General features: G+C 41.7%; 1 protein-coding gene across 1 annotated transcript in view; it reads left to right on the top strand.

Moving 5' to 3' along the window:
- The window catches only part of LOC147231220 (transmembrane protein 132C), a 183,140-nt gene extending 157,379 nt beyond the window's left edge, over positions 1-25,761 (top strand). The window contains exons 7-10 of the mRNA XM_086152489.1: positions 13,428-13,636; positions 17,317-17,626; positions 22,998-23,189; positions 23,677-25,761. Coding sequence (XP_086008615.1) covers positions 13,428-13,636; positions 17,317-17,626; positions 22,998-23,189; positions 23,677-24,753 — 1,788 coding nt within the window. The 3' untranslated portion in view covers positions 24,754-25,761. The remainder of the gene's footprint in view (positions 1-13,427; positions 13,637-17,316; positions 17,627-22,997; positions 23,190-23,676) is intronic.
- The last annotated feature ends 1,901 nt before the right edge of the window (positions 25,762-27,662 follow it).

Genomic DNA, 27,662 nt, shown 5'->3' with positions numbered 1-27,662 from the left:
GATTTTTTCATAAAAACAATAGAAGGGGGATTTAATATCATTAAATCCTGGTATGTTTGAATTTCAATTGAAATATCCACCGAGCTGTTTGTTTGATAATGTTTGTTTCCCCTAGAGTGCTGCCTCTCGCATCTCAGATTTGTTATCATTTCAGTTTGAGGACACTAAATGATCTGTTTCAATTATAGTTTTAGCAGGGATTAGATACTAATTGGAGTTCATTAAAGTGTTAAATGGCAGATGTCATGAATAAAGGCTATGCTGATATGTCATGACGTCTGCCATTTACTGGAAATCACTAAAAGATTTGATTGAAAAATGTATTTCATTGTTTTGAATCAATAGTTGTAAATTTTCAGAATGAGAGGGTAACAGGGATTTTTTTCTAACTGACACGTTCTATTTTTGCATTTATTACCGAGGAATACCAAGATCGCTTTTTCTCATTCTGGATAACTGAACAAGACTCCTCTGAGGCCTTACCTGTTCACTAAAGGTTTGAACAAACCGGAAAGTAAAAGAATGATTAATTATTTGGGGATACATATATTGAGATGAATTGCTTTTTAACAACATAGGAAAGTAACTTTTATAAAACTTGCTGTATTTCTCAATACCCCTCAACAGCAGTATTCCTTGCTATTGTAGTTTTTCTAAATAATGTGAAATAAAGCTGTTCAATCAATTGCATAAAGTTCCAAATTTACAACAGCCGGAACCTGCTCTGCAGCACAGTCGACTGTGTCGTTCCCCTACTTGAACCGCAAAGCCCCGTGAAGCGGCTGAAGGAGGTGAACAGCGTGAGGGAGGAAATGGTTATAGAAATTCATGAAGAACTCCTGCAATGGGAAATTCAGTGACCGCCTGCACCTTCAGAAGCAACAGAGTTGCACCATGTGGTGCAATGGGATGACCCAGGAAGTCAATCACCGTCAGCCCAAACTGACACTTGGCTGGGTTCACTCTAAGGCCGTGTTCACCCAGACGGCAGAAAACCTGTCAGGTGCTTCAGGTGCTCTTCAGCCAATGGGCTGGCCACCAGTATATCGTCCACAATGAGTCTCTGGAAGGTCCCAGCGTTTAAACCAAACAGCATGCGCAGGAACTCCAAAAGTCCAAATGGGGTGCCCTTGGGCACATCCTCCATGCACACCTTGGAAAATATGGTGGAACAAAGGTTGGACTGTCGCTCTATCCTCAGACGATCCATAGTGGCAAACTCTTCCTTAGCAGTTGCCAACTTGGCGGCGTCTAGGCACCGTACCTGCACAAAAACGGGCAGTCCCAGTGTGGGAATGAAATGTTCCACAACATGCCTTGTAGCCTTGTTGGAAAATGGGGGCTTTGTTCGTGAATGAAAATCCACCAGCAAACACTGGTACAAATTCCCCGACGCTAAGAAGTTAGCACGCGTTCGCGGCCAAACCCCCTCTGTTATTGACGTAGCGTTGATTGACTGACGGTTCGCGTCGTCCACGAGCAGACCATTGGTGCACAGAAGGTCTGCGCCAATGATAGGGGCCGCGATGAAACAGACACCGAACACAAACCAAAGTTTGCTATAGAAGACCCAATGGTGACCTGCTTGGTTATCAGCAGGACACGGGCAGCTTCCTCTGCCAGACCCCGGTGTTCAGAGATGGCCAGACGCCAGGAGTTTGCCAAGATCGTGTGCACTGGGGGCAGAAGTTGGCACAGAAAAACTTGTAGGAATAGGAACCCGCCTTTGTCGGATCCCAACAGTGCTAGCATACTATCCATAAGGTCCACATCCAACCTGTCGCCCAACTCGGGCAGGGAAAGCAGCTTGTCCGCCCACTCTGTGGAGATTTTTGAACTCGGCATGCTTTGGGTGGGTCGCACAACAGCTCTATGGCTCACTAGGTAGAAAATCACTTCCTACTTCCCAAAATCACTTGCTGTAACCAGGCAGCCTGGTTGCTATGCAAGGACTTCGCCAGCAGGACGGTCACGGTGGGCAGGGCTGGCTGAGGGAGTGGCTGAGGGGGCGACTTGGCCAAGTCAGAGTTGCACTCTTCTTCGGGCTTGGCGATGATCTGCTCTTTCTCCTTGTAAAGCAGGAACGCTCTTCTTGGGCCCACGACCCTGTGTCTGGCCAAACTGCTTGGCCTGAGCAAAGCAGCCCATGGCCCCATTGTAGTACCGGAGGGGCACATATCGATGCTTGACTGTGACGTCACGCAGGTACTTGTATGAGTTGGTCGGGTTCTCGGAGTCAAGACAGTTGCGGACCCTTCTCAGATATCCCTGTACCAGGTCAGAGTCACCAATGTGGTGCTCAGAGAGGAAATGGTGACGGAGTGTCAGTCGTGGATGAGTTCAGCTTTAATCAACGAGCACCAACAAACAACTAACCAGTGAACTTCCAGGGGTGAATATACTGTATACCCGGCTTTAACCATGCCCCCCCACCCGCGGGGTGAGAGGCCATGCACCTTACTGTCTGCCTCAACTTATTATTATCACTTTGACTTGACAGTCCATTTTTAGTTAAAAGACTTCTCAAGCACCAAACAGAAAATTAAACAATTTTCACCTTGTTGTTTTTTTTTTTTTTCTATGCTTTATTCCATTTGTGACGGGTAACAAAAATAAGTAACGAAAAATTGATGGAAATGTGTGAAGGGGATGTGATGGAAACTATTAATTTGCCCAGTATGTCTCATTATTATGTGAGCAATTTTCACATCCATCACCAACATGCCAAAATCATCCCCCTTTACTCTTACCATATGGCATGATTCCACTAACCCTTTGAAAGAATAACTGATCATTCGTTATTGTGTGGTAGGTAGATTTTTATATTTTTTTGTACATATCAGGTCAAAGCCTGTACCTTGTTAGTTAAATTTATGCAAATTCATGATATGCACATGGTCAATGAATTTCAAGCTATCTAGCTTCAATTTCAATAACAAACTACTGTGATGAACAGAATGGTTCGCATTTGTTTTTGGCGAAATTGCATATTTTGAAAAAGGAAAAGTTTCATCTTAATGTTGTTAAAATATGATCCGCGAATAATGATTCGTGACGCACTGAGGAGGTAATGGTTTGATTTTCTTTGTTGTGTGCCCGTCTCCTGGGTTCCATAAGAACAACAAAGAATCCCTCTCCTCCACAAGGGTAGTGATAGTGGGTGGATGGGTGTTTGGGAACAGATTTGTTCTCTGAGGAATAACAGATGCAAATTAATACCAAAGAAAGTCATTTTATAAGAAGGCGCTGAAATGATCATGAATGAACCTTCACCTCACCTCTCCAAATTGGATTTAGTTTAAACTCCTGAAGTAGCCTTATAACTGTTTGATGTATTGTAAGTTCAGATCAAGCGTCAAAGAACACTATTTTTGTCTTTTGAATCACCGTAAAAACTAGAACCAGAGATCTACGACTGCAAGCCACAATCACCTGGAATGGTGGAAAAATGTTATGGAAAGTCATGAAATGAAACCAGGCTGTCGGCCAATCGTGATGGCTTGGACTCTTTTACATTCGCAGACAGCAGGCCTCTGTGTATCTGTGCACAAAACATGCATATCAGAGAGGGGAGCTGGGGCACATCCCTCAAAGGGTTTAATTATCAACTGAAGTATTGTACCACACGATGAGGTGCTGACCCAGACCCGACCAAATAGTGGGGGAGCAGCAAGTAGCTCAATAACAGTCTCTGTCTACCTGCATTGAAAAAACACAAACGATAAATTTAGCAAGCACGTATATATTGCCATATAATTTCAACTGAAACTCTATTGAACTTAAATGAATACTAAGGGGAAGTTACGACAGTGTGACGCTGAGCTTTACAACATCGAAACACCTCCAGACAGCCCGGTTGAATGATAGAAATTCTATATATCCGACAATTGGTATCGTTCAGCAGTATTACGGTCCAAACAATCAATAAAGATAATTTCATAGTGACATATTTTCTTTATCAGTGTATTTTGCAGTACGGTAAAATATACTGAAGAAGAGTGCGCAAGCTACCCTAGACTGGAAGAAGGTGTTGAGGAGCCCGCTAAAGATGCCAAACGACCTCAGTTTCCTCAAAAAGGACATCCTGCTCTGAGCCTTCCTGTAGAGGGCATCAAGTGTTGTGTGACCAGTCCGATTTATTGTTAATGTGGACCCCAAGGTACTTGTGGAAGTCCACTATTTCAACCTCTTCACCCTGGATGGTGATTGGTACCTGTCTCCTAGGATACTTCCGGAAGTCCACGGACTGGCGTCTCTGAAGCCGGGCAGGTCAAAGGCACTGTCCAGTATGTTCACCTGTAGCCAGGTCTCTGTTAAGCACAGCATGCTACATTCCCTGTCGACATGCTGGCTGTCAACGAGGGCTACCAGTTTGTCAGATTTGTTGGCGACCAACCTCATGTTCCTCATGATTTCTAAGGGCAGGAAGGGCTCTCTCGGTCCGCTCCGTCATCTTCGCGCCGGCTTTCCCTCCCCCTTCGGCTACTCCACCATGGCTCCTTTGGGATGCGCACTGTCGGGGTTCCGGCTCCTTTTCTCATTTGGGGAAGTTCCTCCCTGATGTACTTTATCATTTTCCTCAATATTGGCAGGGGGAACACAGTGGCAAACAACACAGTGCACCGGAGAAACGGTATATAGTCCCATCCGCGAAAGAAGAGTGGACAGGTAAATAAATAACTCAAGAAAATAAAGGGAGTAAAATATAGTAGGAACTGCTGCGACAGGCTGCCGTCTTCCAGCACCATCTTAAAAAAAAAATGTAAGAAGAAGGGTTTTAGTTTGAAAATTCCCTTATTTAAACGCTTCGATCTAACAGGTATACATTCAACAACAACAATTAAAGATACTCAGTGTGACTCAGTGGCAGGGGACCAACTCAGAATGAGAACATTAACTCACCATGGTTGTTTACAGAACAGAAACGCCTCCTATCGCGGAATTAGAAATACAGTCCCCCAAGTTGCCGGTTACACAGAAGAAATCAAAATCCACTTTAAGGCGATTCTGAATCCATGCTTTAAGCATGGATTCAGAATCGCCTTAAAGTGGATTTTTAAAGTGGATTTTTCACTGGACTCTTGTTTCCTTGATCACAGGACTTCTTTTTCTGCTTCAACCAAATGGCAAATTTGAATATTTTGGACCAAAGTCAAATAAAATGGAAGATATAGGTAACTCTCAAACCAAGAAATAAACCCTTCAAGAAACTGAATAGTGGCAGCAACCTGAGCATTAAAATAAACAAATGAGGCAATGGGTGAATAAAACAGTCTCCGGTCACCCCAGGGCCAAATTGTGCCCCGCACGTACCCGTGGCTATGGCGCCGTGCGCAATCCTCCACTGGAGGTCACCTACCCGCTTTTCCAGTGGTGGCTTGTACCGGAGCTCGCCAGCTCCTCTTCAGAAAGGCGTTCGGTCCACAGAAATTGCCTGAAGTCAAATACTCTTTCAAGCCTGGGGATCTAAAGGTCAGCAGCAGGCTGTCTGTCTCCTCTCGATCCCCAACCTGTGGCAGGATGGTCAGCAAGGGGAACCTGTAGTCGACGTACTTATTCCATAACACGTACTGGGAGTGATCTGACACAAAGCACTTCAGGTAGGGAGGGAGGTCACCAATTTTCTCAGTGCCCCTTTTACTTCCTTTTCTGTGCAGATCTGCCGTTTACCACCGGCAGAAGCGTGACCTGTTTCTGTAGGTGGTACCATTTCCTATCATCCAAAGGAGACAGATCTTGCTGTTTGTTCATGGCGCTGACTGCTTCAATAAACTTATCAGTGTCACTAAAGTAGTCAGAGACGTCAACTTTCTTATAGAAGATATTACCTAAGAAGACATGAGTGTCCTCTCAGGAGTAAAGATCAGTCTGTACGTTATCAGTTCCACTATATGAAACAGGGTCCAGGGTCTGACTCTGAACCACATTCTATGCCTTCGCCCTCACCTAACTGGCTTCCTGTCGCACCTGTACTCATAGTAGTTCCGTCATGTATATCACCCATAAAGCTTGGGAGCTCATCTGTCCTGACTGTCACCATAGAGGAAGCAGCCTCATTTCCAGCTGCGACCTGCTCCGTAATGAGAACAGGAGTTTGAAGCATGTGCTTCCTCAAGGACTGAGCATGCCTCAGCCTAGGATCCTTGCACCCCAAACCCCAGGCTCACAGTGTTAAAGCCACTGGTGAACTTTCCAAACCATTTGAATTCACTTTCCAACAGACTGTTTGGAATGGACGGCAGCACACTGGAAACAGTGATCCACGTTGAGGGTGCGGACAGGTGGGACATAATACTTCCGACTTCAAGAAGGCAACTACAGCTCTGTCCATTCTGGACACGTATGTCAGATTTTCATGTCCTACCTGCTTACTGACTGCAAGCACTCTTCCCTCCATGGACACCGTACCATCAGGTGGCATTATCAGTACTCCGTGCCGGAGAGATGAAGGGGGGCGCTCGGAGGACGCAAACTCTCTGATCAGCCGGCACCGCCACCACCGCGCAAGTGCTCGGGCATACCTTCCGGACCAAACAGACGAACAAAGCAATCAAAAAATTGCAAACATGAACAGAAAAACACAGACAGAAAATAAACCAAAAAATTTAATACATAAACAGAAAAAGGCGTTTTGAAAAGGGTGTCAAACAGCCCAAAATGACGCTTTCAATCTCCGTTCCTCTCTCACGCATCCGCACCAGAATAAGAAGAGTTTGCGAATTCCCTTTTTGTAAACGCTGCGCTCTAACAGGTATTCATTCAATGATAACAATGAAAGATACTCAGTATAACTCAATGGCAGGGGATCAACTCAGAATGAGAACATCAACTCACCATGGTTGTTTACAAAGCACAAAACACCCCCTATTGGCCAAGTAGAAAATAAAGGCCCCCAAGTTGCCAATTAAAGAAAAGAAGTCAAATTCCACTTTAAGGCGAGTTTGAATCTGTGCTTTTAAGACCCTCACTGGACTCTCGTTCCTTTGATCACAGGCCTTCTCTTTCTGTTTCAACCAAATGGCTAATTTGACAGAGCCCGATAAAAAGTAGCATAACTGAAACCCTCTTGTTGGTCTTCGAATATCTTCGACCAAAACTAAATATTCGGAAAATATAGGTAACCCTCAAATCATGGAATAAACCCTCAAGAAACAACACAGTGGCACCAGCAAGGGGAATTCAATAAATAAATGAGGCAATGTTTCAGGGTGTGAACAAAACAGTCTCCGGTCACTCTTGGCTTAAATTGTGCCCTGTATGTGTTTGTGGCTATAGCATCGTGCACAATCCTCCACTGGAGGTCACCTACCCGCTTTTCCACTGGTGACTTCAGGCAGGGAGGGAGAGCGTTTCAGATTTCCTCGGTGACCTTGGTGATCAGCCCGGCAGAGGTGGTGCATCTAGAATCCCTCAGTGCAATGCGGGAAAAGGGAGTTAGCTGCAAGAGGTGACCCAACTTTGTAAGACCCGCTCTGCTGAGGCTGAGACCCAGGCATTCCTGCTGGGTTGGTAGTGACTCTGCCTCCAGGTAGCCCAAAACAGAGCTACAGCTTTCCAGCCCAGTAGATCTTTCTAGGTTGAAAAAGAAGGAGCTTGAGGTATCCATATCCTTAAGATGGAGGAACAGGGACCTGATCAGAGCTCCCTTTACCCTCTCCTGGAAGAGTGTGGAGTTCATGGAGTTTGAGTTTCCTCCCCTTCAGCAAGGCCTCAGTGGTAGTGCCTGTGTCTTTACCCAGCCCTTCCTCAATATTCTGAATTTCAGATTCAAGATTTTGGATTACCTCTTTTGTTTTGGCCAAAGAGTGAGATGTGTACTGCTGACAGAACACTTGTATCTGGGCCTTGCCGACTTCTCACCATGAACTCAAAGACTGAAAGTGTTTTGTAGACCCTTCAAGGTCTGTGACGGAGCCTCCAAAAACATGAAAACCTGCTCCCTCAGGGACTGAACATACCCTGGGCTAGGATCTTTGCACCCCAGACTTATTGTTTTAAAGCCACTGGTGAACTTTCCAAACCTTTTGAGCTAATTTTCCAACTAAACTAACCACAGACGCCATTCTGTCAGGCACCATCATCCATGCTTCGTGCCAGAGAGACAGAGGAGGGGGGCTAGGAGGACACCTCCCGTTAGCTGTCTCCGCCAGGCAGGTGCGTGGGCTCCCAGCCCAAACAGTTGAATAAAGCAATCAAAAACACAGACAAAAAATAAACTAAATAAACAAAGTACATATAACAAAAAAAGGGAGTGGAAAAGTGGCCCAAATGGCCCAAAAAGACGCTTACAATTTCCTCCTCCCTCTCGCACACCTGCACTGAAAGAAAAAGAAGAATGGATCGTGTCATTACCAGTAAAGCAAAAAGCCTTTTGTGAACTTAGCTGAAAACAGTCTACTTTTGTTTCATAAACAGAAGGAAACCTTCCTTTTTTGGGTTTAAATACATACCGCTGTAATCTGTTACAAAAGCATAGCTATTTGCTTCTGTAAAAGTTTTAACAATGTACATTAATGGGGATAGCTGGTGGCTCAGTGTTCAGCTCTTCTTCTCCACAGCAAGAAGTTTCCTAGTTTAATTCCTCATGTATGTCCACTGGTTTCCCCCACAATCCTAAAACATGCCCAAGGATATCTTAAGACTCTAAATGGCACAGGTGTGTAAATAGTTGCATGTTTTTGTGTGTGGCCTTGTGATTGGCTGGCAGCCATTCCAAGGTTAACCCTGCCTGTCTGGGACCCTGACTGCAGGATAAGCAGTAAGCAGGAAGACAATGAATAAATAAGTACATAATTATACTAATAATGAAATTGGTGTTGTTATTACTGATACTAGCAGAAGAAGTAAATCTTTAACAATTTGTAGCACATTTCATTTTTCATCCGCATTTCATAATCATTATAATAATTTCTTAAAGACTGTGTTCAAGTCATAAATTGCGAAATTCAGCCAATAATTTAAAAATGTGATTGTCATTATATAGTGAAGTTGATTTCTATTTCTTTGTGTCTAGTTAGTGCTTATGCAATGGGTTATTTAAAAGAATATTTACAAGTTTTTCTTTTCCGACAAGTTATGTGAAACTCTTCAGTGCAGTCAGTAATTGTATTACAGATTAATTATAATCACTGCTGGCTTTACCGGTTCTTAAACGCAAGGCTTTTGGAAAAGTGTGGTCATTGGGTTGAACATTCACACACATGCACAAAAACAATAAATTAAAGGAGTTTTGATTTACTTTGTAAACTGCCAGCAGAAAGAAGCATAACTTCATGCATTTGGTGGGCTGCACATTCAATCAGTTTTTTTGCCTTGTATTGAATTCTGTGGTTTTATTATCTGTGTTTGCGCGTGCCACGCGGGATAAATAAAGTCAGCAGGATTAGCAGCACAAATGGTTGTTTCCATGGAGAATTGATGTGATATGTGCTTGACACATTCATGGTGATAACACAGACAGCAGAGATCAGTCAAGAGACGATTTTTTTTGTTTTGTTTTTTCCACACTGCACGGAACAGAAGATGTCACTTTCCAAAATCTTACTTGAATCTTCACGCTTATCATCTCTGACACACTGTGAAAACAAGAAAAAAAAGTGGATCTGGAGTACAGCGCAAAAGAATGATTGAAAAATGTAGTGCGTTTAAAAATAATTCAAAAATTTTCAAGAAATTTGAACAATGATTGGAAGAGAAAAACAAAAATGAAAATAGAGGGTAGTTGCTTGACAAAGTCATAGAAGAGTTACATTCTTATGATTGGAGTCCCTGGATAGTTGACTTTTGGCCATTTTTGGCCATTTCACTCCAAATTAGCCAATCCACGTGCACTTATACAAGTGTTATTGGGTATTTGCGTTAAAAAAAGGCTGAATTTAAACAAACCCCTTGCAATGTGCTACATTTGCTTAAGTGATTGCGATTCTAAAGGTCTTCTTAGACTTAGAACACTGGAGCTCAGCTGCTTTCAGACAGAAAAGTTCTGTCAACTGCTCAGCTTGAATTTTGTTCCAGGAACTACCGTCCCCAAGGATACGCTTTAGTTTTGCATTCACACAGGCAGTAATGGACCCATTAGGGAGTCGTACGATGCATAGTATCTGTGACCTTAAGAGCCATACTTGAAAAGACAAACCTAGGGGAAAAAGATGAAGACAACATGTGCGACATAGAGGGAGACGTTGCCAAAGCATTCATGTTCTGCATTGCGGGAAAAATTACCATGGACCTTCAAATGGGTTTAAGTGTTTTTTTATTTCTCCCTTTACTGCTTCGCTATGTGAAAACCCCTGCCATTATGTAGCTCTGTACTTATTTTTATGTTCCTTTGCGAGCTCTCGATTTTCCTCTGTAGTGTAGCGGGGCAGAAGAGCGCGGACCTCTTCGATAGTCCTTTTCTCGCAGTGTCCGTCTCATTATTGCAAGTCACAAGAAACAGCTGACCACAAAAATGGCGCACCCCAAATATATGGGAACCAGTGCAGCTTACAAATTCTACCAGTCACACAGCACCTGTGTCATATGAGGTGCTATGAGCTGTAAAAAAGACCCTGCCTCAGAAATGTTCGAGCAACTGAGGTCGATGTCGTCCTATGTTGTCCAAATTCCCCAAGAAATGGACTAGTTCCTGTATAGATTCTAGGAACTGCAAAAAATCCACAATACGAATGTGAGAGAGGGCTTCAGCTCAAAAGTAATATGAATTATAATCTAAATTAAAACACATAAATACATCAATTAGAAATTGTAATATAAATTATATACCTGCTATTTATGAGCTCCACACTTTGTCGGTAAATGATAAGAAATATAATCTATTTCAGTTTCCTGGCAATTTCCAACAAGGCTTGCCAATTAGGTTACTGCTTCTGAACTCTCCTCCGCCCTCACATTTCCAACTTGCCTCTATCACTATCAGTAATCCTGTCTTCGAGGCTCGCCTTGACGACTCGTTGCCGCCGCGGTTGAGGAGCGAGCTGCCGCCTGCCATCCGACAGGTCAAATGACAATCAATTCCAACGCTCACCTCTTCTTCTCAGTCCCTTCTAGACCTTTTCCCATCATGGACTGAATTCAGCTGTAAGACGCAGATAAATGAAGCACCCTGTCAGATGGATAATGGGAATAGTGTAAAACGGACAGACAGAAGCCTTGCAAGCTAGGAAAATAAATAGGTTAATTCATTTTTTGGATATTGTATTTTTGATTTGCTCTGGTTACTATCTGCTTAATTTGGAAGCCGCCCCTGAAGACTTGATGAAAAGCTGTCCGGAGTGATCTCTGATATTGATTTCTGTCATTTACCAGTGCCCAGAGTAAAGTGACTAATTGATTTCATTATAATTCAGCATATTAGAGTAGATGAATATGAGTACATAGAGTAGGACGAATATGATCCTTTTATTCAAAGCCTGGCTACCAGGTTATCACCAGCAAGATTCCTGTCTGGATCTGACTCCACCCGGTTGTCTCACTTCCTTTCTTAAGTTTTTCTGAATCCTTCTTTATTGGAAATTCTCAACAAGGGCAAATGGTGTTGAATCCAGAGCTCTTAGGATACCGCACAAACTCCTCCACCTGGTATGGCTGTTACAGGAAGAGCAGCTCCCGAATGTCACTTAACTGAGTTTCCTCCACGGGGTTGCTGGATTTAACATTAACTATCGGATTAGGAGCTCCCAGGGAGCTCGGAAGAGAGTTGCCCCGCCTTCGTTGTAAAAAGCAGCCATCTGAGGTGGTTTAGCCATCTGGTAAGGATACATACTAGACACTCGCTGTTTGATATGCTATGACTTCTCTTCGACGGTGATTAAAGAAAAAAAAAAAGGAGAATCCCTCAAGAGTTTACATATTTCATCTGACCAAAGAATGCAATTCCAACGAATAGACCCAGGCGTCCCTTTCCCCAATGCCTGAGTCGACTACCACAAGCAAGGCATATCAAAGTAAATAGAGATAATCAGTACAGCCAAAATGTGTGTGTGTGTGTGTGTGTGTGTGTGTGCGAACAGTATAGTTGATAATGCATTTGTACAAATGAAATACCTCTCTTAAAACCCCCTGAGATATTCTTGCTCCTTACAGGAGGTTTATTCGGTAAAGTGATACCGTATGGATGTCCTTACGGAGGATGCACAAATTAAGCGGACAGAAGATGGATGTGTTAAACAGCTTGTCATGCCTTTGCTTTTACTCTGCGTTCAAATGTCTTGCTCAGCTGGCTGAGCCAAGATGACAAGCTCGGCTCGATACCGGAGTGATAAGAAGCCAATCTCATCGTCAACTGGGCATTAAGGAGTTCCGAAAGCTGGTGTTTTGTTGAACATCGTTCATTTGCATGTGCTAACTCTAGCGTGTTTATAGCCAATAGGCAGCAAATCCATGCAATTTTGAGCAATTTAGTAACCTTTTTTGAAGATGAAAGTATAGAGTTCATTATATGCAAACCATCAGTAGACTGGAATTATTTATCATTTTAAAGAAACGCTTTATATTTTTAAATGTTCTTTTTATGACAATAAAATATTGGACCACTTCTCAGTACTCAGTACTTCTCAGATCTACCCAGGAAGTAAAGTAGTGTTTTAAAATAATGACTTTGACACAGAAAGAGGAAGAGAGATTTAAAAAAAAAAAAAAAAGTTGAGAGAACTGACAAATTGCAAATCTGTCAGTCTTGTCAGTTGGTCTAATATCATTTGAGAATAAAGCAACCAGCTTAAATACGAGAAAATTGAGACAAATGACAGTCTTTTATTGACTGTTTTTGTTTTTTTTATTGTTGTTTTTTTTTTCTTCTAACAAACAAAGCCATTGTCGCTTTTGTAGAAACGGCTAATTGTGCCAGTCAAGTGTATCGTCTTATTTCACTTTGAAATTCCAAACAAACTTTGAGTACAGATCTTTTAATGAGTCGCCCCTCTGCCTTGGACCGGGAAAAAAAATGATGATGATGAGAAGATTCTGTTGTTTAGAAGATGATGACAGATGATGTCCCAGCTATATTATTATTCAATGATGTACATACATCTGAGAAAACCACATAACTGATTGCATTTGGATTTAATCCCGCCATTAAGATGACCAAAGACACTAAATTCCACACATATCAGCATTGCTATCACTTTTTCTCACACACACACACACACACACACACACACACACACACACACACACACACACACACACACAACATTGCATATACTTTCACAGAAGAATTGAGTAAACCTGACATTTGAAGTGTCGCTGAAGCATAGCGAAATATTTCAGCCATCTCCCATATCAGAAATGGCTGTTTGACTGGATTTGTCTCAGTGTTTAAGACTTTAAGACAACTGTATACACGGATATCTATTCAATTTCTTTCCTTGTCTGTCATCGCCTCCTCCACCCCCTTGGTTTATTGTTGCTTCTTTTGTCTTTCCAAGGTGTCGGAAAGATGTGACTATGTATATGTCAATGGAAAGGAGACCAGAGGGAAGAGCAAGGTGACGCTCAACTTCACCTACAGCTTCCTGAGCGCCCGGCTGGAGATGAACGTTTGGATGCCGCGTCTGCCCTTGCTGATCGATGTGGCGGATCCCGAGCTCAGCCAGATCAAGGGTTGGATGGTCCCGGCTGCAAAAGGCAGCAAGAGGTGCGGTCCATGTCGATTTGACATTTCGGTAACAGCATGTGGCATTGATATGGAACTTTCCTGAAAAAGATCATTTAAGAAAAATAACAGAAGTCTAATAAGCTGACTTTCCTCAGACCTGTTTTTCCAGGTTACTGAAAAAAATATATGTATTATCCTTCTGAGTCCTGCCCAGATTAATTATTGTGGAGATCCATAGTTTTTTTAGAGATTGTCAGTAGTACCCATCATGCATGAAATTATTTTACCCTGAAATCAATTCTGAAACCTCTACTGAAAGGAATAGTACCTAGGACGATAAATGTATTCTTACCTGTCGGGACTGAATGTACAATAACCTCTGTCAGGTATTTGAAAGTTTTATTGTTTGATGTACTTATGATGCACGTAGACTCGAGCACTTCACCGGCGCATTTAAAGATGCAAGGAAAATTCCATACTACAACCGTATATCCAATAAATATACTCGACAAGCGAAACTATACTCAAATTCAAAGTGTTTATTGTCGTATGTGCAGCGTTTCCCTGTACAATGAAATTCTTACAATTAATTGTAATTTCAGTGGGCAACTCATAGGTTTCAAGCTACATGTTGGAGGTTAGCAAGTGGTGCAGTGGTTCGTGTTTTCACGGCAAGAACGTCCTTGGCTTGATTCCGACACATGGCTTTTCTGTGCGGCACATACGTGTTTGTCCATGCGTGTTTTCCTCCACGTTTTCCAATTCTTTTCTAGGGTCCACATGAAGCAGGTTCATGGGAGACTTAAAATTGCTCAGAAGTGTGAATGAGATATGGAGTATTTATGTTTTGTGTCTCTATATGTGGCTGACAGGAATAAAGACATACATATGCTGAAGTTAGCTATTTTTAAAAAGGCCTGAGAAACCTCTGTGTGTGTGTGTGCGTGTGTGTGTACTCACGCCCACGTTTTGCTCTTGTGTGCCTTTGCTCATGGGTATGTGTTTCTTTTGTTATATTTTAGTTTATCAACCCTCGGGGATAATGACAATTCGTGCATAAGACTATGAATCATATTCTTTACTAAAACAATATATTTGCCGGGAACAGTTGACCCAGGTATGTGAAGCAGAAATTGTGATGCTGCAGAGTCGCTATAATGAGCGTCTCATAATTCACCTCCCTCTGAAAAGGTAGAATGGTGCCCGAGCTATAGAAATGATTTCGCATAAGTATACCAGTGTGACTCATTGGTAGTCATTGTAAGTTGCTCTAAAAAGAATATTTAAATTAGAGATTTTGTCCTCTTATGAGTCCCAACTGACTGGAGATATCCCTGCTCATATGGCGGCTCATTTACCAGCAAGAACTATTCATTGCTGTATAAATGAAAAATCAATAAAAACAAAATGAATATCTATACAAGCGCACACGCACGTAAACATACTCATACCTACATATATATAATACAATCTTATGTGTGTATGTATATACACATACATATATGAAAGTGTGATAGAGACATACAATGTTGACATTTTATTTTTTGACACAGTTTTTAGTTATTCTGATTTTCTGGTTCAAAGGAAACCACTCAAATGATCACCAAGTTTCAAACATAATGCAAGCTATATGTATTTTGTATGCATATGCATGGCATATATCCTTTGTTTAACATATTTTCAAGGCCTTTATGACGCCAGTGGTAAATAATGAACCATTATTTGCCACTGACATGATCCCCACATGATGGCACTCTAATACAAATGCCCCACATTATCAATGCCTACCGAGGGCAGGGGGAAACACACACCATGGTTTATGCAAAGTTTATTTGTGACATTTCATAATAATAATGTTATTATTATTATTTATTAGTTATTATGTAGGCCCATCACTGTGTGCATCATTTTACCCATTTGTCACAGAAACCTCAGGGACATCTGATCACATCCTCGACACCTTGGCTTAACCGTCACTCACTGCTACCGGCATGACCTGACCCCATGTTTCTATCGCCAGACACAAATGTCACCTTGGTTTAGATTGCTGACCCCTCGCTGATGTGGAATAAGGGCTGGGGAGGGAACTGCTGGAGGGGGGGTTAGGAACCGAGCCAGGCGATTGGACCACAACATGTTAACCTGTCAGCCTGTTATTCTGCCTGACTGGCCATGCCTCATTAGACCTAATGGAAACTGTCACCGCTAGTCCCCACGGCCAGCTGACTGGTAGAGTGAAAAAGATGCAGGCAGAGCTAAAAAAAAAAAAAAAGAAAATGTGGAAAAAGAGGGAGGGAGCAGGGGAGAGAGAATAGCCAGTTGAGAGGGATGAAATATAGATGACTGAAAATTCAAGTCAGAAAATGACTTAGAGGAAGGAAGAGTGAGACTCTGACTTACCATGAGAGAAAAAGGAAGACGTTTCAATACGAGCTCTAGAACCGATCCCGTGACAGAGAACAGCTGGGGCGATGAGCACGTGGAACGGACCGGGTTGTCGCCTCAGCAACGCTTCACCTGACCGTAAATAAAGCTACAGGTTTAGGGGTGTAAACCATCGCTGCAGCTCCCAGTGCAATGCCTGCTGAGGGGCAGTACAACAGTCATACATTTAATTTATTCAATTTATGGGCATATTAAGAGCCTAGGGTAACATTTGTGTTTAAACAAGTTCTATTTATTTATTCATTCAATTCATTATCTATACTGCTTATTCATCACGCACATAGACACGGGGAGGCCATGAAAACTCCGCTCGATGCAGCCCCTGTTAGAATCTATCTATCTATCTATCTATCTATCTATCTATCTATCTATCTATCTATCTATCTATCTATCTATCTATCTATCTATCTATCTATCTATCTATCTATCTATCTATCTATCTATCTATCTATCTATCTATCTATCTATCTATCAAATCGTTTAAATTGAAGCCTCTTCTTCTTGCACTTCATGCAATCACAACACAGTCTGGTTCCTCCCGAGGTGTTTTTCCGGGCACAGATCTCTCAAAATGATGTGTTGTACAAGCGCAGCCTATCAGGCAATTTCGCCAAGAAATATATTCCCTTAGAAAAAGAATAGTTGACCTTCATTTTTTTTTTTTTTTGTTGACTTCATTCGCCTGCTGTATACAGTGTCTCATTTCCAATAACAATGTGATTCTGTTAATGTGATAAGGGTTATATAATCCTGACATAACACAGGAGGAAAATAAAAGACCAGCCATAAAAGAAAATAAGAAAAAAAATCCGATGTCTGGGTTTACAAATGTTCATTCTCTGCAAAATGTATCTCCGCTGATGGCTCAATCTGAAATGTGTGCCTTTCGGCAAAATAAATGCTAGTCGTGGGGGGAAATATCAGGTGCCCTTTAAAAGAAAATGAGAAAGCAGGCAAAGCAGCCGTTTGTCTCCGTAAAGCTGGATGACTTTTGAAAAGCATTGGGAGCCAACACTTTTTGGAAACCAGAGAACGAGCAGCGGCGCGGACGAGAGCGGTGCGATGGTGCAGTAATTACAACCTAGGGTTTAGATGTAAGGGGTTTAATGGTGATTAAAAAATTATGAATGCAAGTAAGGTCATTTTTTTAGGAGACTAACCTGAAAAGCAGTATCATTAGAGCTATCTCTGCATTCAAGCACCCCTTTTTTTTTTTTTTTTAAATTATCATTATGATTACCTAATATGCATCCTCTGGTCTACTTTTGCATTAGATATGAAAGAGTCACTGATGCCAAGGAGGATGAGGATGCTGTGGAGGCAGGGAGTTACAACGCCTGTGCCGCCCAGTATCAGAGCACTACCTTAAGAGTATTCACACACTTCGTGGCCGAACCCGAAGACGTCAGAGGAGCAGGGGAGGACGACGGGCTGAATCAGCAGAACTTCCTGCTTGGGAGCGACTGGCAGGTGGAAGTAACACAGCTTGTCAAGGAGTTTTTGAGAGTGGAGGACCCGAGAGTTGCACAGCTGCTGGAGGGGCAGGTCCTAATGGGACGTATTGCTGGAACTACCAAACTACAGGTACCTGATTGGTTACTCAATAATTATTTTGGATAGTGGAATGCTGGACAGGGTTATGTTGTATAATGTAGCTGCTCTGGCTGTTCACTCAGGCTTGTTGCCGACCTCAGCTTTCCTCTCAATAACTGGCAATGAATGTCATATTATATATCTATGACTGAATAATCTTTCAAACACTAACACCTTCTGGTTCTGGCATGACTTCCTGGTTGTAAGATAGAAAATGTTTTTAATGTGGTCGACTAATCAGTCCCTTGCCTCGGCTTATCTCGTGCACATTAAAGAAATATTTTCATGTAAGGTCACAACTGAGTAGTTCTACCCTGCCAGTTGTAAAATGTTCTTCTGCTCAGAAGAATATTTTATGTTTGGCTTCCCAATTGCTGCTTCTAAAGCACTCTTATGTTGTACCCAACATTAAAATAGTATATGACTTTTTTAGTAAGCTCCCATATAGCAATGCACATACGCCTGAGAAATAAACATATCGGTAAAAGGGAAGTAAGAACATATTATAGCTGTGTCTGGACCTTCAGCTGAAGTTAATAAATAAATAAAGTTGTGTTTAATTATTCATATATTATATTATTCATATCTCTCTTGAAGATACAAGAACTTGTGACAGAAATTATATGAAATGTATATACATATACACTATATGGCCAAAAGTATTCGTTCACCTGCCTTGACTTGCATATGAACTTAAGTGACATCCCATTCCTAATCCATAGGGTTGAATATGACGTCGGTCTACCCTTTGCAGCTAGAACAGCTTCAAATCCTCTTGGAAGGCTGTCCACAAGGTTCAGGAGTGTGTTTCTGGGACTGTTTGACCGTTCTCCCTGAAGCGCATTTTTGAGATCACACACTGATGTTGGACGAGAAGCCCCGTCTCTCAGTCTCTGCTCTACTTCATCCCAAAAGTGTCCTATTGGGTTGAGGTCAGGACTCTGTGCAGGCCAGTCAAGTTCATCCACACCAGACTCTGTCATCCATGTCTTTATGGACCTTACTTTGTGCACCGGTGCACAGTCATGTTGGAAAAGGAAGGGTTCCAAACTGTTCCCAAAAAGTTGGGAGCATGTGTCCGAAATGTCTTGGTATGCTGAAGCTTTCAGAGTTCCTTTCACTGTAACTAAGGAACTAAGCTCAGCTCCTGTAAAGCAACTCCACACCATAATCCCCCCCTCCCAAATTCCATTGCATTGCACTTGATGATATGTTGCTTGGATGCCATGGAAACCCATCCTATGTGCACTGTTCTTGAGCTAATCTGAAGGCCACATGATGTTTGGAGGTCTGTAGTGATTGACTCTGCAGGAAGTTGGCAACCTCTTCACACTATGCGCCTCAGCAACCGCTGACCCCGCTCCATCAGTTTACGGGAAATACCACTTCATGGCTGAGTTGCTGTCGTTCTCAAACATTTCTATGTTCTTATAATACAGCTGGCAGTTGACTGGAATAGTTGGGAGCGAGGAAATTTCACGACTGGATTTGTTGCACAGGGGGCATCCTATCGCAGTTCCATGCTGGAATTCATTGAGCTCCTGAGAGCGCCCATTCTTCCACAAATGTTTGTAAAAACACTGCATGCCTAGATGCCAGATTTTATATACCTGTGGACATGGAAGTGATTGGAATACCTGATTCTGATTATTTAGATGGGTGAGCAAATACTTTTGGCCATATAGTTTATATGTTTGCTACTTGACTCCGATACAGCTGTTGAATTTTTCAACAAGTTGGAACACCAGCTTCATGTTTTGGTCCTAAAAATAAAACGCAAAAAAGAGTACTTTTTATTACTAAACTGTCTTTCAACACCAGACAATGAGAGAGCTGTCCCTCATTGTGAAGACAGTGTTTTAGTTGGTTAATGACTATGAGCCAACTAGCCAAGTCCACAGCTTTTTGACAAAAGATGCATTTTACCAAAACCGAAGGTCAGGGTTCTAAAGTGAAAGAAACAGTAAAAATTGGGAATTAACTCGCAAAACCTCGATGCCAGTGCCCCGTCATGAAGTCCTGCCCTCAAGACTTAAATAATATAGTTTTTCTTTTTTTTTTGCAAAGCCATTATTGTTTCTTGTCACTGTTAAAATGAAACTTGTGACTATGCCCTTTGTCTGTAGCACAATGAAGCATCTATCCATTCTTGTAAGTCACTCGGTTTACACGCCAGGGCTGCAGTCAGCGGACCTAAACTTGTGTCAGACAACACGGGCTGCTGCTTCGTTTGAGGCTCTGACCGCCTGCTTGTTTTCTTTAGCTTATTTCATTTTGGCACAGACTGACCTCAGGGACCCCCATATTTTCCTGATCATATCAGAATTGAGCACCAGGACCTCGAGTTCAAAACGAAGATGTACTTTTAGCTCATTGTTGAATCAACTGGTATTGTAGGAATTGGTTCTTTTAAGCTAGTTTCCCATTCCCACTCTTTTAATCTGCAAATATATTTGACGCTGCCTTCCCTACCTATTCAAGTAAAATATATAATTATGTGTATGCATCATTTTTCTATGTTTTCTTTGTTACAGACATAAAACCCAAGGTCAGACAAGCACAAGGTTAAAACCATTTCCGTTGAAAAAGTAGACAAAATACAATATTAAAGATATTATTCAATATGTTATTTATTTTATGTTATTATATATTTTATTTTTTATTTAATAAAAAAAGTTGATTCCAAATAATAATGATGAAGCATTGTATGAATTTTTATGTGAATTTTTAGTGTCAAAGTATGTTATTAAATAAAAACAGAAGTATTGTAATAATTACAAAAAAAACAAACTTTAGATGATCATCTAGCATAGCAGCACTCAAGGCTAAATTAGTAATTAAAGGACGACACAAAACAAGCAAAAAAATAAAGGTATTTTAAGCTAAACTAAAATAAAACGTCCATCCATCTTCTTCCGTTTATCCAGCACCCAGGATGATACTGCAGCTTAGCCCAGCTGTCATCGGGCAAAGGTGGGGTACATCCTGGACGGGGCCACACATATATACATATTCACTCACTCATTCATTCAGGGCATTTTCCCAATTTTTTTCAATTGATCTGCATGTTTTTGGGCTGTGGGAGGACACCTGTGGAGAACATGCAAACTGCACACTGAAAGTTCTCCTGGTCGGAATCATCAAACCAGGGTCATTCACACTGTGAGGCCGTAGCGCAATCCACTGCGCCATCCTAAAATTTACAATATACCGGTACCCTAGAATAAAAAACAAAACTATACAGGAACAAATGCTTCCTGGTTGTACAGTGTTTGCTGGAGGACACTTAAAAAAAAAGAAACAAAGAAAATAAGGATAAATAAATAAGTCATAGAGACTTTTTGAGTCTTTCACAGACTCCATGTCTTGCTTGGACATTTCTCGCTGCCTCTTTATTGTCTCTATTTATCTGCATGACGCCAAAGTGCCTGGCTACATAGACAATATCCTTCCAACTGGCAATTGGACCCTCTTTTGTTCCCACTACTTTTCTGTCCACAAGATAAGTCTTTTTTTTCTCTTTTTTTTTTTATCAGGACAGTAGGCGTTTATTTTACCGCTTTGCTCATTTTCAAGCAAAATGCCATACAGACCCAACCGGCACTCAGTCAGCTTTATGTTTTATAGGACAGGACGTTTCAATTCTTACTATTGACCTTCACACTCACCTTTGAGTTGGGGGGGTTAAAACATATTCCCTGCTCTTTTTTTCCACCACTTTGTGTTTGCAGTGTCTATCATTGGTCAATATCCGATTCAGTCTGTGAGGCGGGGAGGATGAAAAGCAGTAAAGCAGAGGGACTAAAACAGGGGGAAAGGGTCTATACAAATGAGGTAGAGATCGGTGTTGACAGTTCATTATGGCCGGTGAATGTTTCCACGCTGGGGCATGTGAAGCAGAGAAACAGGGTCGTAATTGGGGCTGTTGTGAGATATTTTCATCCCTTGGCAGAATCCCAGCTATTTACATGCTCTCTCGTCTAGAGGGGTGCTGGAGAACATATTAGGGTTGATTAAATGGTTGCATATTTGAAGTAATTCTGTGTTTTTTTTTTGTGTGTATATTCATATGATTATAATGTCCCATTATCAAGGCAGACATTTATCTATGAGCTCTTCATTAAAACATTTGGGAAACCGGATAAACTGAAACCTCTCTCTATTTCTTATTTTTAAATACGATTCTGTTTGCCCGAACAAGAACATAGATTACTTAAGGGGTTGTCAGGGGTAGCTGGGATTCATCTGGTGGAGCGGGCGTCCCTCCAATGGAAAGGGCGACAATTCGATTCCTTCCTCCTCCTGTCAGCATGTCGACGTTCCCTCCAGCAAGACATTGAGCCTCCGAGTTGCTCCGAACAGTCTGATTAGCGCCTCGCACATCAGCTCTTCTGCCATCAGCATATTAATGTTTGAGTGCAACCTGTAAAGCACTTTTAAACTGAAAGGTATGAAACACTTTATAAGTGGGGATCATTCAGTATTCATCGGATTACTTAATAGAAATGGGATGTAGATTGTCGGCGAAAATCATATTATCGAATTGTAACCGTATGAAGTTGGCCACCTTGGTCCAAATGAAAGTTAAATGATTCTTATTATTAGGGGCATTGCAATGGTTCTTGATAGTGTTTGAGCAGCTTGGCTCAGGTGACAGAGCACTTGTCTTGGAACAAAGAAGTTCCTGATTCGATTCCTGATCTCCTTCTTGCCCGTCGAAGTGTTATTGAGCAAGATACCGAATGCCTAATTGCTCCCAGGCGCCACTCAGCGGCTGCACACAGCTCATGGTTCATACATGACGGGTTCAATGCGCAGTATAAATATCACAGATGTGCTGTTTCTATTACAAATGAGCTGCTGATTTGTTCATTGTTCTCAGCTCCATCAAACCACGGTGATGAACCCTGATAATCAACATCTCTTTTTATTTCTCATACAGAATATGAATGATCATTTTGCTCATATGGCCATGTAAGGGCTGCAGTTCATCTTTTTTTCCCCATCAATCTCTTTGCCTAAGGATCTGTGTCTGCCGATATACTTTGTTCCTAACAAAGTCAAATGAAATGGTCAGGTTTAAAAAAAAAAGACAATCAATAAAAGCTGATCAATAATGCTACGACATTGCATCGTACATTTAATGTTTATTCCATGCATCAGTATGTACTGCTATTTTGTTTCGAGCGTGTGGGGAACACTATTTCGAGCGCAGGTCTGTTTTCAACATCTTATTATCTACAGTGAACTTATTCCAGCATTAAACACAACCAAATTAGCTCTTCCTCCTTCTTCACAGTAACAATGTCCTCTCGGTTTTAATTGGAGCCTCGTGAGCAGTGAGCGTTTGTTTATTTCGTAGGTGATGTCACCGCTGATGTCGTCCGTCCTGGCTGAGAGGAACATCAGGGTTCTGGATGATAAAGTGAGTGTGACAGAGCTCGGGGTGCAGTTGGTGTCTGGACTCTCGCTCTCCCTGCACCTCAGCCCCGGGAGTAACAGCGCCATCGTCGCCACTGCAACGACGCAAGAAATCCTGAAATCACTTAAACAGGTACAAATCCAAAATTGCCCAAATCTCTTGCAGAAAATTAACATTAATTAATCATTCATTACACACTGGAACAGGAGATAACCTCCTATTTTCCCCGGAGCTATGATCTGTACATTGAGTGCACTGGTTGTAGAGTTGATTGGGGTTATTAGGCAGTCTATAATAATCTTTGCATATATTTGAAATTAATTCTCTGCACAGTGAATTAGATTTGCATTTACAGCAACTGAGCGGCTCTCCTATTCTTCTAATCATAATTTTGAATGGAAGAAGGCAACAAAAATAACATTTCGCTTTGAGGAGAACAATCTCTATTCGCTCGCCTTGTTTATACTGTGACTGAGCCTCAACTGTGCTTCTGTTTCTCATGCATGATAAAGAAATGCGCAGATTATTGTTTTCTGAGTTATTTTAAGAACAGTTTGCATAATGGGGTGACTTCTGAGGAACTGGTAAAAATTCATGCTGTGTGTGTGTCATTTCCTAGGAGTCCCTGATCAGCGCTTGGCTCCAGTTCAGCGACGGCTCTATGACTCCCCTAGAAAACTACAACCCTGCCCATTTTACTCTGTCGGCCTCGTCTTTGGATGAAAAGGTAGTGGCGGTGCAGCGCAACGGAGCCTGGAAGTGGCCCATCATCGTCGCCAAGGGAGAAGGTCAGGGTTTGCTTGTGCGAGTTGAAATGGCCTCGCCAGAGGCGTGTCAGAAGGGTAAACAGCGCACTGTCCTGGCCACCGGAATGGCCAACATACAAGTACAGTTTGATAAGCCAGAAGACCATTACAGACAGCCAGGAGACAGAAGAGCAAGGCCTAATCAACCGTATTACGGTGGATCTATCTCCGACATGGAAACTGGGTTAATCAACCGCGCAGCCACGACTATAAGGGGCCATGTTCCACTTAGGCCTAATGGAGGTCGTCTTTCCGCGGACACTGAAGCAAGGGTGCCGAGCGACTTTTCGGAGTATTCAGATCAGGGTGAGTTGCCTCGTAGTCGAAGCACTGATGAGGACTTACCATCCCAAAGGGGTCTGACAGACCTGGAGATTGGTATGTATGCCCTGTTGGGAGTCTTCTGCCTTGCTATCCTGGTGTTTCTCATCAACTGCATCTCTTATGCATACAAGTACCGTAGCAAGCACCTTTCCATGGAGGCCCCCGAGGCAATGCCCCACGCTCACGATTGGGTCTGGCTGGGCCAGGAGGAGGGGCTCTGCCTGCAGCAACAGCACGATGACCTGGGCGGAGCTCTCGAAGAAGGTAGTCAACTATTAAATGGAGGCGTCCTGCAGAGCAACGCCGGTAGGGGAGGATGTAGCTCAAGCGGGAGGGATCAGAGAAATGAGTCTCTTAACTCGCCCACCACAAAGAGGAAGAGAGTGAAGTTCACGACCTTTTCCAACGTCAAGTCCAGTAATGGATGCCCTGTCCTCAGCCCATTAGCACTGGTGCAGACCAGTGAGATCAAATGGGTTTGTCCAGACATCGAGCTCGGGGACTCGAAGAACCTTAGGAACTACATGGAAAAGTTGAACGAGAACGCAATCAAGAACATCGCATAGGCAGGAGTGTGTGTTTCAACGAACTTAAAGGAAACTCACCCAAATGCCTTCAGATTAAAGGGAAATTGGGGGAGTCATGGAGAGCAGAAAATTAGGGGTGCAGGGATTTTTTTAAAAGCTGTACCTCAACACAATGACTAGAAAAACCAAGTTGAGCCTGGGTATTTTCATGTAAGGATCAAAAGACGATGAGACTTTGTTTTCCATGACGCCAGAGCATAGTTATAACGCGGAAAACATGAGCTGGATATTGTCGCTCAACACAAATGTGATTTTTTTGTCTGATTTTTATATTCTGTGAGCCATGTGATTTCTTTCTATCTTTCTTTAATTTATTTGGTTTTTTTTTAAGCCATCGCATCGTACTGTCGTATTTGTCGTACTGTTTCTGCCTCACTGCTTTTATTAAAGTTTCTGCAGGTTTCGTACCTCACGTCAGTTGTTATAGATTTCCAGAGATGCGAGACGATTTTTGTATTGTACTTACTTAAAATGCAGTTTGTCATTAAATGTATAGTAATATTTTGAACAGACGTTTTTTTTTTTTGTTGTTGTTTTTTTCGAGTGTTTTTTTTGTTTGTTTGTTTGTTTCCAGAAACCAGATCCGTGCAGGACGTTATGAAGGAGAAGACGCGTCTATTCGGTTTCGTTTCTGGAATGAAAGGTCATCGATGATTCTTGAGTCGTCACAATTTATTTTCTAAAATATTCCTGCTCTTCATAATTTCCCTGGGACTTTGAAAGAGAAATTTTGGGGCAGAACCTGTTTTGAAAGTTTTTGCTAGATTTTTCCTTTTCGCTCATTAATTTAAACTGTCGTCTTTGATCCAGTCAGCAATTGACCCCGCTTTACAAAAAATACAGATCGATATCTATTGACAATCACATAAAGGATACAGGATGCACCGTCATTGATAATTCTCCACAACAACGTCAGTCCGGTTTACATTTTGCAAGGTCCAAAGTAGTTGGAGACTTTCATGAAACTACTGTAAATGACATTTTTGGTTCCCAGAAAAAGTCGTGAAAGTGAATCTAAAAAAAAAAAGAAATAAATATTCATCAACTGTGAAATCTTAGCTCTGTAATCTTGTATGTCCTTTTCCTTTTTCTGGTAATAATTTCTGCTTTCAATTGGATCCCTGACTAAATGTGTCTCCTCTTCATCTCCCCGATGTGCGTCATTATTTACATCGTGAGTCTGCTCTTTTTGTGCTGCTGGGGTGAGTATACTGACATTATATTATAAAATAAAGTTCTTGGTTGCTTTTTTTTTTATAGTCATCCCCAGAGAAGGGGAGATGACTTATCTGGCCCTCTGTCCTTTTAATACATATTTATATTGAGTATACAGTTAATTTAACTGTACAATGGCACTAGCGTATGACTGCTCTCGTGTAGTTTCATTTAATTAAATCAGAACAAAATCCACAGTGTGTTGATATGCATATTAGGGTACTTTAATGACATATAAGGAATAAACAAATAAATACATGAAATCTCAGACACGAAATGTTTGTTAATTTGCACTATAGGGGTTAAGATTGTTTTTCGAGTTCTAAAAATAAGTAAGCGTCAGAATTGAAAAAAAGAGTAAAGAGAAACGTTAAACATGAAAATGAATATCAGCATTATCTGTTTTAACCTTCACAGAAATTTAATCCTTTTTCTTCAGAATAACAAAATGCGTCTGTATTTAAAGGGCAAATTTATTAGACGTTCTCTAGTTCAGTAGGATCAAATTTTAATGTCAAATTTGCTGTGCATTTTATTTCTTATCCCCTTCTTTTGCTAATTACTCTTCTAACTTATTTTTAAAGTTAACTCGATGACCTTTGAATCACAAGTTGTCAGGTGGATTTTTTTGGGGGGGGGGGTTTTGTTTGTTTTTTTTTGGGGGGGGTTACAAACCTGCCAGAGGAGAGCAGTGTTGTTTTGATTAAGTTACAAAAATTTGCACTAGATGTCAGAGTAATGGCAAGAGCAAGACCCTATCTGACACTGGGACTGGCCTGTTGACAACCAATCTGCAAACATTTACATATTTTTTTGATATTATCTCAGACAAACCCATGCTTTATCTTGAATTATAGCCATAAATACCCCCAGCCAATCAACACAGAGATGCAGAGAGTGGCAAGTATGGCAGTGACTTTTGTGTAGGTTACCATAGAGACTACAGTAGAATCGGTGATGTTGAACCTGTTTGGATTTTTTTTTTTTTTTTGTGAAAGAAGAGAAAACTAAGGATTGAGTTAAAACTGTTTTATAATGACTTGTTTGTTTGTTTATTCAAGTGAAAAGCTTGGGTGAAGTCTGTCATGAAAGGTCCTGACAGGCTTCAACTTTGGCTCCAGTCACCAAAATTATCCAGAAAACAACAGCCCTCTCTAGACCTTTCTGTAGTGGCCCTTCCCACATGTGTCCACATTTAGAATAACAGAAACACAAAAAAAAAACAACATATGGCACGTTGCTCACCTGGCAGTCTTATTCGCAGCCCTGGGAGTAAGATTGGATCATAATAGATTTAATTTATGCGTTTGTTTTGTAAAAGGTTGATGTTGCAGCAACACATCGAGCTTTTGCTTCATCATGCCTCTGCTGACCGTCCCAGAAAATACATCACATTTTTTACCACAGCCAAATCTCCCTCAACTGATCTTTTTCAAGCTTCCACTTAGAACTGCCCCTCAACATACTCACACACACAGGCAGACCATATGTGATTTCTGTGATCACAGCAACACATGGTTATTTGCTCATGTGAAAATGAGCATTCATTTCACTTGTGGTAAGGCAGCAGGCACTAATGGTGTCAGCCCCAGGGTGCTCAAAAACCTGTGCCACCCACCTCTGTGGAGTTCATCGGTACATCTTCAAGGGTCCCTGTGATGTGGAAATTGTCC

The sequence above is a fragment of the Fistularia commersonii genome, chromosome 9 (assembly GCF_037954325.1).
Source record: "Fistularia commersonii isolate RoL2024-O1a breed Wild chromosome 9, RoL_Fcom_v1.0, whole genome shotgun sequence".
NCBI lineage: Eukaryota > Metazoa > Chordata > Actinopteri > Syngnathiformes > Fistulariidae > Fistularia > Fistularia commersonii.
Note: the sequence above shows the minus strand (reverse complement) of the source record. Positions and strands in the feature narration are given on the sequence as shown.